This window comes from Sinohyriopsis cumingii, chromosome 17 (assembly GCF_028554795.1).
Source record: "Sinohyriopsis cumingii isolate HCF-2022 chromosome 17, ASM2855479v2, whole genome shotgun sequence".
Lineage (NCBI taxonomy): Eukaryota > Metazoa > Mollusca > Bivalvia > Unionida > Unionidae > Sinohyriopsis > Sinohyriopsis cumingii.
Window position 1 is genome coordinate 94,634,405 of NC_142977.1, and position 16,681 is coordinate 94,651,085.

Sequence of the window (16,681 nt, forward strand, 5' to 3'; positions counted from 1 at the left end):
AGGGGTTAGCTTGATCATGAATGCCCACGCATCAATGCAAATCAACATACAGCCAGAGCCAAGGAAGCAATGAAACTTACAAGCTCGTGCTATGATCGACGGACGCCCCTACGGCGGATGGAGTAGACCACTTGTGGCTGCGATGCACTAACATTTCGTCAGTGGCAGTCATTCGGTGTACGTGCAATATTCAAACAATCGTGCAGATTTTAGAATTTCTTACGAAAAGATTTAACAAAAGCAATTTGTTAATTGCAGCTGAAATTTAATTAGAAGAAATGTGTGTAGTATTCTAATGCATGAAAAAAGGGAAGCAAAATATCAATTAACTGGACCCGTGTACAAACTAAAGACCTGCAGCTAAGCACCACAAAAACAGTGACAGGCAAGTACCCGATACAAAGATGAAATAGGAAAGTTGTTTTATATCATTGCAGCGTGCGATCATGGGCAAAACTGTGCAGAAATCTTCGCTTATAAATCGACAAGTTGAAATTCGAGTCTAAATATGAAGTAGAAACCAATCTATATTTTCGTGTCGTATCGCTTCCAAATGTTAAGTCATTGCAGGGTTAAACGAGTAATCTTTTGAAAAATCACATTTGCAGTTAAGCATTTCAATGTGTATTATAAAATAGAATGAATAAACTGTGTACAAGGACAATTAGACGAAGTTTGGTTGAAATAGATTCTGATTAATTTAGTAATTTAGTGATGCAGAATGAGGACGTATGGGGTTTCAGTATGGGACTCTCCTGTAAACTTAACAGCCGGACAGAGATTTCAAATAGCCTGATTTACTCTGTGTGTGTGTGTGTGTGTGTGTGTGGTGAGGGGGGGGACAGACAGAGTATGTTTTGTGTTTTTGTTTTAAAAAAATAAATTTTCAGTAATATCGATACGATTTCTGCAGTGTGGCAATTTATATTGATGTCTAGCGCTGGGGCATCATGCCGCAGACATGTAGCATCATGTCCCTCCCAGTCATATTATCCAGATACCAAGAGGACCAGACCTGACAATAACCACTCAATGACAAGTGCCAAGCGAGTCAACTTTTAGTATCATTTTATAAGTCTTTGATATGATTCAAACCCGCGATCGAGGCGGTCACTCTAACCATTTAGGCCACTTGAGCGGTAAAGAGAGAGAGAGAGAGAGAGAGAGAGAGAGAGAGAGAGAGAGAGAGAGAATCATGGACGTAAAAAGGGCTACTAAGACAAACTTGATAATTTTCATAAAGCTATCAGACAGATTTTGAGATAATATCCTTATTTTTATCGTATTTAAGGGATAAAATTGACGTTTGTGTGTGCAGTCATAAATTGTGATGGGCGTGTTTATATTCAATGTTTAGGAGACAAACTAAAGAAACAATGAATGATTCGTTTCGGTTGGCGAAATAATAATGTTTAAACTAGAAACAAATTGTGAAAGCAAGAATATTTTCAAGACAAAACATGGAATTCTCTTAAAGTTCATCTTCATTTATTAATCGATAAGTAACAAAAATAATATCTCTCTTTGGCTTTGAGTACTCTCTTGTGTAATTCTGTGTCTACGTTTGAGCCCATAATAGGACGTAGTTTTGACAAATGTGGCATGATGGCTAAACTGATGGAATTTTATTGTCTGTTTTCCTGGGTCCTGCACAGCAGAGCTAAAAGAAAAAAGAAAAGAATTGTTTTAACTAACATGAATATTTGGCATAATAAAAGAAAGAAATAAACAAATAAATAAACAAGTTTCAAGATTGTAATAGTTTATGTAATTCAGCGTGATTTTTAGCTGTTTGAGCTGTTAGGGTGAACGAAGCGGTGGAAACGGAGCGGGGGTGGGGGGGAATGGGGTACAATTCAGTTTTATAGTCATAAATTGTTCGAACTGACGATCAGGCTACACCGATTCATCGTACAACATGTGGTTGAGAAGTTAAAAGGAGACAAGCCACATTTTCTGCAAAATCCAACATTGCTTGATTTAAAGTCGTGCCGCCTCTCCCTCATTCGTATTCGTATATTTATGCTGGTTTCATAACTATGGATAACAATAACGCATATGCTGATTACGATGTAAATTAAAGTCTCATATCCAATCTTCGTAATTTTAACGTTATAAACCTTTATTATTTTCAGTAGTTCCCTATTGTTTGGTCAAGGACAGCTCAGACAACATTTGTATTTATCGGCACATATAAAAGAGATGCTCTACAAAATCTCACAGAAAATTTAGAGCGTTTATCAATTTTAGGAAATAGTACTTGTGTTTACATCCATCAATCAATGCTTCAAAGATGCACGCCGGGCTCGCGCTCAGAAAATCGAACCAAAAATTACATGCTCTACTAGTCCAAGTTTAATTGTAAGAATTACACCAATTAGTATATTTTAATTGTTATGCGCCTTGGAAAACATTATACAGAAAGACAGTGTATTATACGATTGGATGCTATCAGAGCTTATTTTTTTAAGCCTTATTCATAGCACACCTTCTCTGGCTGTTTTATGAAATGAACATAGTTCATAAAAATATTCCCTATTAAAATACTATGTCTTTCCGTTCAAATTATTTTGTTAAAGTGAAGAAATACATTATGAGCAATTTTATATGAGATGAGATTAAGAGAATTTATGTTAGGGTTTGCACCTAGACAAGGAAATCCCAGTCTGTCTACGGGTTACGTTATTTGTCTCCCCACGACAATTATTTGTCTCTCTATTTCCTTGTTTTAGTATAAACACTATTATTTTTCGCACCCAATTTTTCTCCATTTACCGGTGAATTAAAATCACTTTGCACTTTTGCAATATAGTAAGCAGATATCACAGTATTCATCGTAAGCAGATATCACAGTATTCATCGGGTACTTTGACTCATCACTAAAGGTCATCAGGTTTTGCACTCTTTTATGAAAATCGGAATAATTATCTAAGTAGATTCTAACTAGACATTCCGTTCTTAGAAATGAACAAAATTAATGATGGAAAAGAACCCAAGTTATAACTTTTTTATGCGCATTATTATGAATATGTTGATGAGGGCAATGGGGTGCCCTGTACGCAAATCCTAAGCATGAGAAAATAGAAACAAAAAACCATTTGATATTATTGCTGTTCTGTCACTTTTAATGATTCTATGTCAAATGAAAATAACAATAATTAATATAATTTATAATGTTAACTTCCAGATTTCATCAGTTCAAAGTCGGAAAACGTTCTTTAGTACGATACGGTGCATTACACAGCTCTAACGAAGTATGGAATGACTTAGGACATTTCTAATATGATATTTTTCGAAATGTATATATTCTGTACTGGAAATATGTTCCTATTACTGGTACAGATTCGCTACATGGAAATATTGCGGAATATCGTGTGGACTGATGAATGAACCACTCTGATTGGTAAATGCATGAATTTTCATTTGGTTACAATGTTTGATTCAACTGGATCAGGATGGGGGTGTTTGACAAAGTTTAAAGAACGCAGGCCTGACATAACACATTTCTGTGTTTTGCGGATGCTCTTGGGACTTTGGATATTTGTAGTCTGTGATGTGTATTGCCTATATGTATGGAACAGTGTTTTCTGTTATATTTCGTTTTACACAGCATCGCGAATCTTATCCTATCTGTAGCTCAGTAAATTTTCAAGTCAACGTCATTAAATTTTGCTAAAAGTATTTAATTTCTTTCATACGAAATATTTAAAACTAATTAGATACTTTTAGCTACATTTAATGACGCTGACCTGAAAATTTACTAAGCTCCAGATAGGGTAAATTCGCCATGATATGTGTTGTTTCTAGCATAATACCAATGTGATGTTTGATTTTATAAAAACTCCGTCATGCACAGCAGCGGACAACATGATACATGGAGAATAAATTACCTTTGACAATAGGTCCGATGCTGTCTTGTGTTGGCAATAATTCCTGGCCGATGTGATCAAAATTTCCGTAAATCCTCGTGAAATCCCGCGCTGCACCATCTCCATGCATGCTTCCTCCAAGTCTTTGAATTCAAACTGAACAGCTCCACACATAATACCTGGAAACCACAAATAGTAAAGTCTTAGGAGACTGACCCTAGCGCGATACAAAGAGTGTTTGTCTCAGCAATAGTTTTGATATCATTGATGAAGACTTTTATTAATTACACACTAGAATTAAAAACGTCATTTAAAGAGAATAAAAATAATGAACTCGGTGTTGTTATTTTGACCCCGTAGAAAAACATTAAGTATTGGTAGGATTTATTGCCCTTTGTAGTGAACCAAATTGAAAAGATTAAAACTGAGACATCACCGACCGAAAAAGAAAAAAAGAAAACCAGGAGCCTGAGAGATCAGGAACAGGGTCGCAATATCTCTACCCAGATACTTTCACTGATCTCTCCTGAAAATTTGGAAAGGATATGTTTTTTCCTCCGAAAAGGGAATATTTCGTCAGCGGAAGACCGTATCCTTTGTTGTATAAAGAGCTTTTACACCATCTCTTGATGGGTAAATTACTATCCCTTCGCGTTTAGTAGAAATAGTACAAGTCCGATTACACTCGCAGTTCCAAACAAGGACATTAGTCTGATTATAAGAAAAGACTTGTGTACAGCCAGTTGTGACCCGATTTTGCTGCAATGGAAACAGCTCATATAACACGGTAATTTGATTAATGATCGAAATTGCTGCCGTTTCTTATTTGGTGGTATTGTACTACAATAGCAGTATATTCTGTGTTTAAAGACGTTTATAAATTATTAGATGCAACATATGTAGTTTTTGCTTAAAAGATATATATATAGATACACTTACCGACGACGGTTTCCATAGTGATATTGACAGACCCTGAGTGGACGAACTGGAGAAGACGACGGAAAACACCCGGGTCGTACCGTCGTACGGGGATCTCTAAATGCTGGAACATCTTCGGATATCTGTTATTCTTATGCGGTGTTGACTTGTTGTTCTCCTCTGTAATCTTCATATGCTTCAGTATCAAACTGAAGAAGGATCTGAAATAGGAAGACGGACATTTTGTATTCACCTCATAACGGTGATACCATGTGACGTCTTTTCTGGCGAGGTTTCAGTAATACCTAATGGCAGACGTGAAATTTGCCGGAGCGTGAAGATTCTGTACAATTAAAACGGGTTTTTTGTGTGCAGTTCACTGTGTTGATGTTGTTTTGGGTTTAACATAATTCCTGAGCGCAAGATAGGCTATACACAACTGCCAGTATAAATGGTGGAGGAAAATCCCGGTAAAACCCAGGTAAGAACCACTGACCAACGAAAAGGTATTGGCAAGCTTCAGAGGCGTAGCTGGGGGGGGGGGGGGGGCAGGGGGGTACATATGTCCCCGGACGCCAAGGTACAGGGGCGCCAAAATGAGGCCTACAACGTTACATTATAATAAGTAAACAAGGGTAATATTCAAAAATGTGATTAAACGGGGAAGGGGCTGGGGCGCCAATTTTATAGTTCGTCCCCGGGCGCAAAATATCATAACTACGCCTCTGGCAAGCTTTCTGACATAAACATGTTGGTCAAGCCCGAGATTCAAACCCATGTGGACAGAGGTGAGCAGTTTATTGTGTAAAATCAACGTAATATCAATCACCAGAACTATACAGCTATGTCTCCTGGATAAATATTTATAAAATTATAAATGACGCGCACTAGGTTACATATTATAATCAATGGTCTTGGTATTTTATTGACACTTTAATCACTTAATTTACATTATAAGAATATGCAACATTTCCAAGCAGCTGTCAAATCAGGTAACAGTATCTACATATGATACATATTAATTTTCATAAAGGGACAAATTATGTTTAATATAGTTAAAGGCTTATGGTCTCCTAAAATGCCTGAACTGGAACGATGACGCCCATGATAATGATTATGCTGATCAGTGATTTTGAAAAAGAGTCACTGTAAGCCAACATACGCATTTTCCCTGGTGTGCTTGTGTTTCAGCACTGGATATAATTTGATAAATGTCTGACTAATTGAACAGTTTTGAAAAACTCTTCCCGTCGTGCAAAATTTTCTTCATTATTAAATTAACTTCTGAAAATAGCAAATGTCTGTAAAGCATGTAATTCCAATACTCAAAAGAGGCTGTAGAATTTTATGTACCTGCTTCTTGTTCCCATAATGGCCTTGACACCATAGACTGGCACCTCGTTCTCTCCAACCAGAAATTTGACGTCACATAGCTCAGGAACTTCTGTAATGAAACTCAGGCTGTGGCCTAGCGAATGCAAGCTCCGGAAGGTCATTATTTCCGGTTCATCTTCGTAAACTTCTCTGGTTTCACATGATTTGATGGATTCTGTATCCGACACGTCTGTGGACTCGTAACCGGATGACCCTGAAATATGTCATTTTTATATCAGATGTATATCAATTGAAAGTGAAAATGGTAGGTGTTTCTTTCTTTAAAAAGGGGGAGGAGGTCGCTGACCTATTGAGTGTCTTCCTACCGTTGAAAACCATAAACTTTCCAAACAAATGAAGCTCTGTCCTTTGAGTATGTTACATACCGTTCTGTTTCAATATTCGAAATCCCACCACATCCTACCCCATCTCATTCAATTACTTAATATTTTTTTATATGTTTTTAGAACGAGTTTCAACCAGCTGATAGGTATGTTGAATTCGTGACATTTGCCACAAGAAACCATACATAATTAACGGCGTCGTTAAAAAATCCTTCCGCTCATCTAAATACATAATCTTTTTTTATTTTGCAACATACATTAATAGTTGTTTAAATGTTGAAGCAAATTTCCTATTAAAAATAAATGTGTTCCCTCCCCCGAAAAAAATATAATGTTCAAAATATTAAAGAGAGAAAAAGGTAAATTTGTATCACGTTCGCTGCCACTCATCTCTATCATTCATATATTGTAATTCATTTTCCGATATTGTTTTAAGCTACGATTATTTTTTCATTTAAATTCATGTGAACAGCCTGGGTAAAAACATTAAAAACGATATGGATCTTACTCGAAATTGGTATGTGATTAGTGAGGAGTATGCTATGGTTCCTTTCTTAGTTCAAAACTGGTACGTCATTAGTGAGGGATAGCCTTTGATCCGCCCTAAATTCCAAACTGGTAAGTCATTAGTGAAGGATAGCCTATTGATCCGCCCTAAATTCCAAACTGGTACGTCATTAGTGAGGGGTAGCCTATTGATCCGCCCTAAATTCGAAATTGGTAAGTCATTAGTGAAGGATAGCCTATTGATCCGTCCTAAATTCCAAACTGGTACGTCATTAGTGAGGGGTAGCCTATTGATCCGCCCTAAATTCCAAACTGGTAAGTCATTAGTGAAGGATAGCCTATTGATCCGTCCTAAATTCCAAACTGGTACGTCATTAGTGATGGGTAGCCTATTGATCCGCCCTAAATTCCAAACTGGTAAGTCATTAGTGAGGGGTAGCCTATTGATCCGCCCTAAATTCCAAACTGGTACGTCATTAGTGAGGGATAGCCTATTGATCCGCCCTAAATTCCAAACTGGTACGTCATTAGTGAGGGGTAGCCTATTGATCCGCCCTAAATTCCAAACTGGTACGTCATTAGTGAGGAATAGGCTATGACCAGTTCCAAACTGGTACGTCATAAGTGAGGAGTAGTCTAGCGGTCCATCCAAAGCTCCAAAACTGGCATGTCATTAGTGAGAAGTACGCAATCGGTCCGCCCTAAGATCCAAACTGGTATATTAGTGAGGAGTAGTCTAACGGTCCGCCCTAAGTTCCAAACTGGTATGTCGTTAGTGAGAAGTATGCAATCGATCCGCCCTAGGGTCCATATTGGTTTGTCAATAGGTAGCATATGCTACGTATTTGTTGGGTAGGTGGAACTTCATAAAAATTTAGCCGTAGCAATCAAGTGTAATAAAACTCGTTCTATACTAAATAGTATACTAAATTGCTTCCATTTGCAGCCAGTTAATATTGGTTATGTTTTGAACTTCAATTGTCGGTCACCGTGTTTGGGATTTTCCAAAGTCTAACAGCAAGTTATATAACAATTAGGAGTAAAATTCTTTTAACTACAGTGGAGTTAAAACTCAAAGTCAGCGGCCTTTTACTACAGCCGAGGTAAAACGCAAAGACAGCGTCTTTGAATACAGACGAGTTAAAAGACAAGTGACTTTTGACTAAAGAAAAATTAAAACTCAAAAGTCAGCGGCTTTTCACTACAGTCAAATTAAAGTATAACAGCGGGTTTTGATTACAGTCAAGACAGAAGCAACCCTCTCACTATTATTACATAGTGGGACATTGGCCTTTAATGATGTAATTCACACAGTAGTTTATTAAAAAGATCTTTAAGCATGGGTGTTTTTTGAAATTCAATAATCCTCTAAAATCTATCTTTACCAACACTCGAATTTCTTTTGATTCAATTTTTCACTACCTACATTATACAGATGATGGGGACATCTTTGGGATATTGTCTGCGACAGCCTAGAATTAATGGCGGATACCAGTTACAAGATAAAACTGTATTGAGAATAAATCTCTGCATTTGATACAATTGCTTGAATCTTATTTACAAACATTGAAAATGGCAATAACAACTGACCTAAAACTATATAAAAGATTAAAAAGTTAAAAGCTGTATACTGTCCAGTGGTGATATACGGTAGTGCGTAGTATCAAAGTTTCAATATATTAAAGATAATTTACACATATAACACAATCTAAATTGTTTCATTATTCTTCAATAAATTCAAAGCATGATTTAGGGCATTTTATTATGCGGGTAAATTAATGTTCAAACTCGTAAATAACATTTAGAAGACTATACCATTAATGTTTTATTTTAAATAATATGAAAAGACTTGGTGCCATTAAATCTAGATGTCATTATGTAGTTTAAGCTGGTCAAGCTACATTTTGCCTGTATAAGTAGGAAGAAAACAAATTAAAAAATTACTAGTCTAAAAATGACAGGTATAAGTCTAGAGACTTCATGAGATAGAACGCTTAGACCGAATGCAGAGACTTCGTTGTGACAACAGTCTTCTTCTTCAATGTAGAATGGACGTAATGCGATTAGACCATTGTTTAAAATATAATTACGTCATAAACAAGCTGATTTATTTAGTTATAATCTATTATTATATGCTCATTTTTTCTCCGTTAACTTTACATTGTCAGAATCGTGCAATATTACCTGATACTGAACACGCGTGCAAATACACATATTACATTCAAGTGCATAATGGAACTACTTTCTATTGTCCGTGGACTGCCACATACCAGCTGCTTTCGCACATTGTGCGTTAAATTTTTTTGATACAATGTTTCGGATTTAGGCTAGCTATATAACAGACGCAAGAAAGGGTCATTACAAAAAACATACAAGTGACAAGGCATATACTGTCTTCTTTAGCTGTTGCTACAAATGGCAAAAAGATATAATTACAGTTTTCATCCTGAATTTCCTCAAAATGTACTTTCTTAGTTCTGAATCCGAATTACATGAGCCATGTCATAGGTTCTCAATCTTGATTACACATTTCGAAATTGTACTGTAATTTCGAATATAAGTGCAATTATATCCTCCTTACTGCACTCAAAATGAAATAAGCATTATATTCCATAGCGTCTTTTTGATAATTGCAATTGAAAAACTTCATATTTTCCCCACATTGTGATTTCAAACGTTCAATGACAGAAACAGAAACACATTTGCAGATGTCAACACGCTTCTTCCTCGCTTCTTCAATCCGATATATTTCATGTGGAATTGTCACATATAAATCCAGTCCATAATCAGGAAATTTCGTAGAATCGAAGGAAAAAAAACCCAATATATATTCATTCCAGATCAAATGGAAAAGTTGTTGCAATGTGCATTCATTCACAATATGACTCCAAATTTCAATTTTAACTAGACACGCCATTTTCTTTCGAAACTTATAGCGAGTGCGCGACTAAGTTCAAATTTATCTGGGCGGAGTTATGTGCGCAGTAATAATGTTATTGTTGTGCAATGATGAATCTGCGCTTGTGTATTTAGTTTGAAATACGGCATACATTCAGTTACTTTATTTCTTGTAGTGAATTTTGTTGATATAACTAAGCATTAGGTAGAATAAAAAAATGAGCATATAATAAAATGGTTACTGCATTTGTATGGGGAAAAATATGAACACGTTTTGTCTGATGGATATACTGCACTCCCAAAGTCGTGCAGTATTTCCATTCGAAAAACTCGTTCATATTTTCCCTTACAAATGCAGTAACCTATAATTACAGAGAAATTTAAGCAATCAACGATTGGTCATATACGATTATAAAAAAATACACTAATATACATATACAAATATACATATACAATTATAAATATATACATGAATAGTCATGCACAAGTATAAATATATGCATGAATATTCATATATAAATATAAATATATGCACAAATAGTCATGTACAAATATAAAAATATACATGAAGAGTCATGTACAAATATAAATATATACATGAATATTCATATACAACTATAAATATATACACGAATATTGATATAAAAAAATCGATTAATAAAGAATCATGTAAAATTATAAATATATACGTGAATATTCATATACAAATATCAATATATACATTATAATTTCTAGCATATATAATTATTTCACAGATCATGTAATAGTAAGAATACATGGAATACGTGTGCGTTGTTGTGATCTGTGCATTAATTTGATAAACGCTTTGATAAGTGTTTAAAGGTTTGAACTGCCGTAAATATTTGCGTATTAATTCCCTCATTCTACATTGGATTGCCGGATAATAATGACATTAGTGTAAGTTAATACGGTAATGTTCAGAGCTGTATACTGTTTATAGTTTAAGAGAATGCGTTCACCTGTTACACCTGTCTGCGTGTAAAGTACATATTGTTAAAAACATCGCTTAGGGATAAATCGTTTTATAAGCTATCGCATTTGGTTCTCAGCCACGTATACTGAACTTGATTCACACGATCAATAAGGTCATAATACAAAATAAATGTATGTTTATTCCGATTCAGTTTTAAGACTTTGAATGGGTGGGTTATTATTATTATTTCAAACTCTACATTTTAGTTATTTTATTTATAATCAATAATCCTTCTTTGTGTACATATAGCATAACGAGAAACATTATTTATCATGGTTTAAATTCTAACTTTTAAAAAAGTTTAGTCCGTTCTGTATATCATGATTGCCAGATTTAGTTTCAGTTGTACCTGTTTCTAATTTAATTCTCTTCTAAATTGGTGCTCACTTGTGAAATAGCAAGAGTTTAAAGTAAAATCAACGTCAGGGTGATAATCAATCACTTTAAGGTTGTGATGAAAAATGAACATTCATGTAGCATCAATTTCAATGGACTAGCACTATGCCAAATGAGAACAATTCATTACATGGTCGATGTGGCTGAAAAATGTTCAAACCTAAATATAGTAAGATAATACCATTATTCAAATATTACCAACATTAAAATATTATAAATATTAAAATGACAACTGCTAGTGATACCACTATAAATACTGCATAATGTAAATATATTTACCATCAGATACACAGGCACGCATCTCCATGTGGTCAGCCTCTAAAAGAGCTTCTCTAGCATCGCATTTCTCCATCGTTAGACTTGAATCACTGGTCTGGTTGGAACAAAAGTACACCTGTATCGGCTTTAGGTCGATGCAAAAGGTGAAATCTTGTGCTTTGGGTCCGATTTTATAATAGCGTACATGACATGTTTTGCTATTACAGGAAATCACTCTGTGAGAAGGCTTGCTTGGTAATTAGACATTTATGACAGCAGGTGACGTTGTTTTAAAAAAAAACGGTGCCAAGGGACCAATGAAGTATGACAATGTCACGGGTGGTGAACATAGTTCTCAACTTCTGTCAGACGTCTGATTAGGTGTTGGAAAGATTATGCCACGTGCATCACGTTAATTAATACTTGTTAAGGTCATTCCGATAGTGACACTGTTCAAAGGTAATTATATGTGCACTCATGCTTTTCTTTGATTTGAGCGATATGATTCGTAATTTCCGTTATTTTCTGCAGTCAACATTTTTCTTATTATTACCAGTTTTGTTGCCGCGAGCATGACCGATAATTTTGTTTCCTTAATAAAAGGTTTAATCCCTTTTAATCTATACTGTATTATTCCTCTGATGTAAATTCAGTTGTCAGGATACACTTATTTCATTTCAAAAAGCAATAATATTAGAAAACGATTTCCTATTTCAAACTGTCTTATTCTGTGCTCTGTATCTCTCACTTAAAATCTTATATTGATCTTTATCGTCGTTAGAAACCAAGCATGTACAAACTGCTACTATTAATGAAAAACTGTAAAATTCTTAAGTAAATATGTGTACTATGGATTCTCTCTCTCTCTCTCTCTCTCTCTCTCTCTCTCCGAAAGAATATTTATCTGCACACGGGTACCTATCGCCATTATTCATTCATTTATGCAACAGCGCATAGGATGGGAAATGAACTGTGTATTGTACTACTCTGTAGTTTTGTTTACAATTCATTTTTCATTTTATTTAGTTGTTCTTTGTTTGTTTGTTTTGTTTTGTTTTGGATTTTTTTGGTTGGGGGTTGGGGGCTGTTCTGTTCTCGTGTCATAACAATATCATAAAAATCTAAAAGTCAGTTTTGGGTTATCAAGCCATAACCTTCATAGTTAAACTATCAACTCCTTTTTTTCCCTTGTATTTTGGTTCAGTCCATTATGTGATCCGAACAAGATATAAGCACTTGGTAATAAAATCAAAGATTTAACTATCAAATCAACCAGTTCCTGAACGGCTGCATTTCCTTGAAAGGTGAATGATCATTCATACAAAAAAACTTTCTATGAGACCTCTATTTTGATGGTCAGGACATTTCACACAGTTATTCCACTCGAGTGTTAATAAAATGAGTCCTTTTGGACTCTAGTAAAGTGGAGTGTTAATAAAACGAGTCATGTTATACTCGAGTAAACTGGAGTGTAAATAAAACGAGTCCTGTTATACTCTAGTAAACTGGAGTGTAAATAAAACGAGTCCTGTTATACTCGGGTAAACTGGAGTGTTAATAAAACGAGTCCTGTTATACTCGAGTATGAATGAAACGAGTCTTTTTCTAATATTATTTGCTGCTAGGAAAGAAGTATTATTATCTTTATTTTCTTAAACAGTCCGTGTATGATGAAACTTATTAAATTGCTTAATTGCACGAAATCTACCCTGGTTAGAATTCGGGAATATTATATTCAAAGAGCACAAATTGAACGTAATAGTATGGTCACTGGTGTTTAAAATTAAAAAAATTACATGCTGTAATTAGTGTATTATTATTATTATTATTATTATTATTATTAATGTTATTATTGTTATTATTATTATTATTAATATTGTTGTTGTTACTATTATTATTATTATTATTATTATTAATATTGTTGTTGTTGTTACTATTATTATTATTTTCTTTAGTTCACCGTTACTTTAATCTCATCTGTATTTCATCGTTTAATACATGCATTGATGCATGTCATATTCATGAATGAAACTTTTATGCTACATCCGAGAAAAGCATTGAATACTGCTAATATAGTGATGACACTTTAAATATCGTGGTGAATTTTACAGGTCACACCTTTAACGTTTGAATAATAATAATAATAATAATAATAATAATAATAATAATAATCATCATCTTTATTTAACGAGGATAACATATTTGGTCATGAAAGACCCATCTGCCATGTTGTCCTCAATTTTTGTAGCAGGTTATATTATAATTTTTATAAAATCATTCAGACACGTTCAAATGTCCCCACACACTACTCTCACATATAAAATGACCTAATATGAGTAACTATAGTGGTCAACGGATAATTATATGAACAAGATACTATTCACAGGTATACACATTTCAGCATGTCAGAAGTCATATATACATACATCAAATAAAACCATGTTATTTCTGGACACAATAACACAGTAAAGTCTGTATTAGAAGGCTTTAATTTACCAATCAGGCTGGTCAAGAAAGAATTTCTTTAATATGGTCTTAAACGAAGCAAGATAATTGAAATTACGTATCCTTAGGTGTTAAAGAATTCCAGGGGGTATGTACTGATACAGTATAATATATTTTGACAAGTTTGGTTTTTGACCACGGAATATGGAGATCCAGGTTTGTTGTTGATCTGAGATTATGCACAGTACGCAGTGATTGTAGTTCAGTTAGTTTATATATATATATATATATATATATATATATATATATATATATATATATATATATATATATATATATATATATATATATATATATATGTAATCTGGAGAAAGATCGTTTAAAGACGTATATACCATGGTTCCTTTCAAATAAAGAATTTTTTTTTTTTGGAGGGGAGGTGCTTTCGTTTTGTTCGGGTTTTTTGTGTGCATAGATAGCCATTGTAAACGTGAAAACAAAACATTCGAGGGAATCGTAATAAGGAGTTTCAGAATCATTCGGACGGCCCTGTTCTGGGTGTGTTTCCCTGTATGGTACAGCCGTAGTCTGTCAGTGGTTATAAATGTACTGAAAAAAAATTCAACAACAATTGCACACAAGTTATCGATATGTACATTCCAGCTGAAGTGTTGATAAATGTAGATACCAGAAGTTATTTTGTTTTTAATTATTTGCACTAGACACGTGTAAGCCATTTTGAGTTAAAATTAAATTCAAGCTGGTAGACAGGTACTGCCTCGTTCCGATTGTCATACATTTCCTTTTAGAGGCATTAGTATGTATTATGTTTAGTTTACACAAACTGAAATATTGTTGATGTTGATTTTATTTTTATTTTTAGTGGAGTCAAGAGATTTACCAGATGAATTAAATATGGATTCGTCAGCAATATACTCTTGACATGGTTATTGATATCACTGAACTTGCAATCATTATAAAGAAAACAACAATTATATCTTTTGCTTAATGAGGACCAAACGGTCAACCAAAAATAATGGGGTTTTCTTTTCTTTTTTCCTTCTTTTTATTAAATCAGTGAAGATTGCGCCTGCAAGTTCTCCTGATTCCATCGGTAGTAACCACTGGACTATTAAGATCCGTCAACGCAGTTTTAATACGATTGCTTCTGTCGGAAACCTGATTGTTATTTATGGAGGAGTTGGTACTTGTTAAGGAATCCGAAAAGATGCTTGCTGATACGTTTGCAAATGTTATAAAGTACACATAGAACAGATATGGGTCGAAAGTTGGACGATCATTATTTTTATTTACCTTATGAATTACGGATACTTTAGCTAATTTCATTGACTGAAAACTTACAGGAAGTGATACTACATTTAATTGCTTCATTCAGTGGCTAAGAATCTGACAAAGCCAAATTTTTCAGATTATAAGCTTTTCAACTGACTAAAACGTCACAAATATACTAGCCTATTTTGGACATAGGGATAGAGTAATAACAAAAGATGAAGAATTGTGACATAATTTTATACCTTACGTTTAATTTAATTTTCATCTTTATCCAGTAAAAATATGATTTAGCCTTAAAATGCGTACACTGTACGGAAAAAAATGACTTATCATCAATATAACACACATATAATTTATTTATGGAATTTCGTGTTTATCCAGTAAAATTATTGCTTAGCTTTAACTTCTGACAAAGCAAAGGCGGGTGCGATTAATTTTTAGATGAAAACGACCATTGGACATCTAAATCTCCTTGCCGGTTAACTCATTAACCCTTGGCGACACATTTACGCGGCATGTGATAGTAGTCTACTGTCGAGCTTTGTAGCGTCAAGGTCATTCTTGTTGAGACACAGTGCCGCCAATGCAGGGGGGTGGGGTGTCAAATGCCCAATGCCGCCTAAGCAAGCAAGTGGGAGCAAGGGTGCCAGGAAAGCGATAACACGTACAAAGCAAACCGGCTCGTAGGAGCGCATAAGTGTCAAACTTGTCAAAATTAGAAGTAGAATCATGGAAATAGAACTATAAAATTATAACAAAATACAAAATTCGGAAGAATATACAAGGAGTGAACAAATTTCAGACGACGAGAAAAGCAAGAAACATGGCGGCCGCTCATAACGCTATACGAAATCTGGAGAAATAGTTTAAGACAAAGCGAATAGAAACAGACGATGGATCATTTCTAGAATGTAACTGTTAAGATGGAACCCAATATTTAGATATGAGTAGTATACCGAGAGAAAGGGTGCCAAGTACTTCAACGGTAATACTAGCTCTAAGATCGTGAACCCGGATATAGTACAACAAATCCAGTCGGGACATAGAAAGGGATACGAGGGCTACATACTAACACCGCTAGGGAACAGACTGGTCTTACCGTATAAAGGAGAAGTGGTAGCAGTGAAAAATCCGGAACCAATACGAAAGAAGATCAAGAAACAGACAGGAGAACTCCGCCTGTCTGACATTCCAATGGAGATACCCCTAGCGGACACTGTTGAGTGTTTCGAAAAGAAATTTGGAATCAAAGTAGAAAACTCAAGTTTGGCAAAAGTCCCAGGATTTTCCATCTATAATGGATCAGAATATTTGAAATCGAAAAGACCAAGATGAAGGGAATCAAAAGGGCCTTTTCTTTACACAGATTTCTGGTTAAAACATGG

At 34.7% G+C, this 16,681-nt stretch overlaps 1 protein-coding gene across 1 annotated transcript; it reads right to left on the reverse strand.

The window, feature by feature from the left end:
• Positions 1 to 1,472: 1,472 nt before the first annotated feature.
• Positions 1,473 to 12,011, reverse strand: LOC149779458 (serine-enriched protein-like). Its single transcript, XM_089938625.1, has 5 exons — positions 11,580 to 12,011; positions 6,141 to 6,375; positions 4,809 to 5,008; positions 3,891 to 4,048; positions 1,473 to 1,660 (listed from the first exon to the last, which is right to left on the reverse strand). Exons 1-5 carry the CDS (start codon positions 11,650 to 11,652, stop codon positions 1,610 to 1,612), a joined length of 717 nt encoding a protein of 238 aa, XP_089794751.1. The 5' UTR covers positions 11,653 to 12,011; the 3' UTR covers positions 1,473 to 1,609.
• Between the last annotated feature and the right edge of the window lie 4,670 nt (positions 12,012 to 16,681).

Excerpts from the sequence above, each read along its gene's own strand:
- LOC149779458 (XM_089938625.1), bottom strand. The coding sequence starts at position 11,652 with ATGGAGAAATGCGATGCTAGAGAAGCTCTTTTAGAGGCTGACCACATG. Across the intron at positions 6,376-11,579 it reads GCGTGCCTGTGTATCTGATG|GGTCATCCGGTTACGAGTCC; the intron begins GTAAATATATTT and ends GACATATTTCAG. Across the intron at positions 4,049-4,808 it reads CACTATGGAAACCGTCGTCG|GTATTATGTGTGGAGCTGTT; the intron begins GTAAGTGTATCT and ends TGTGGTTTCCAG.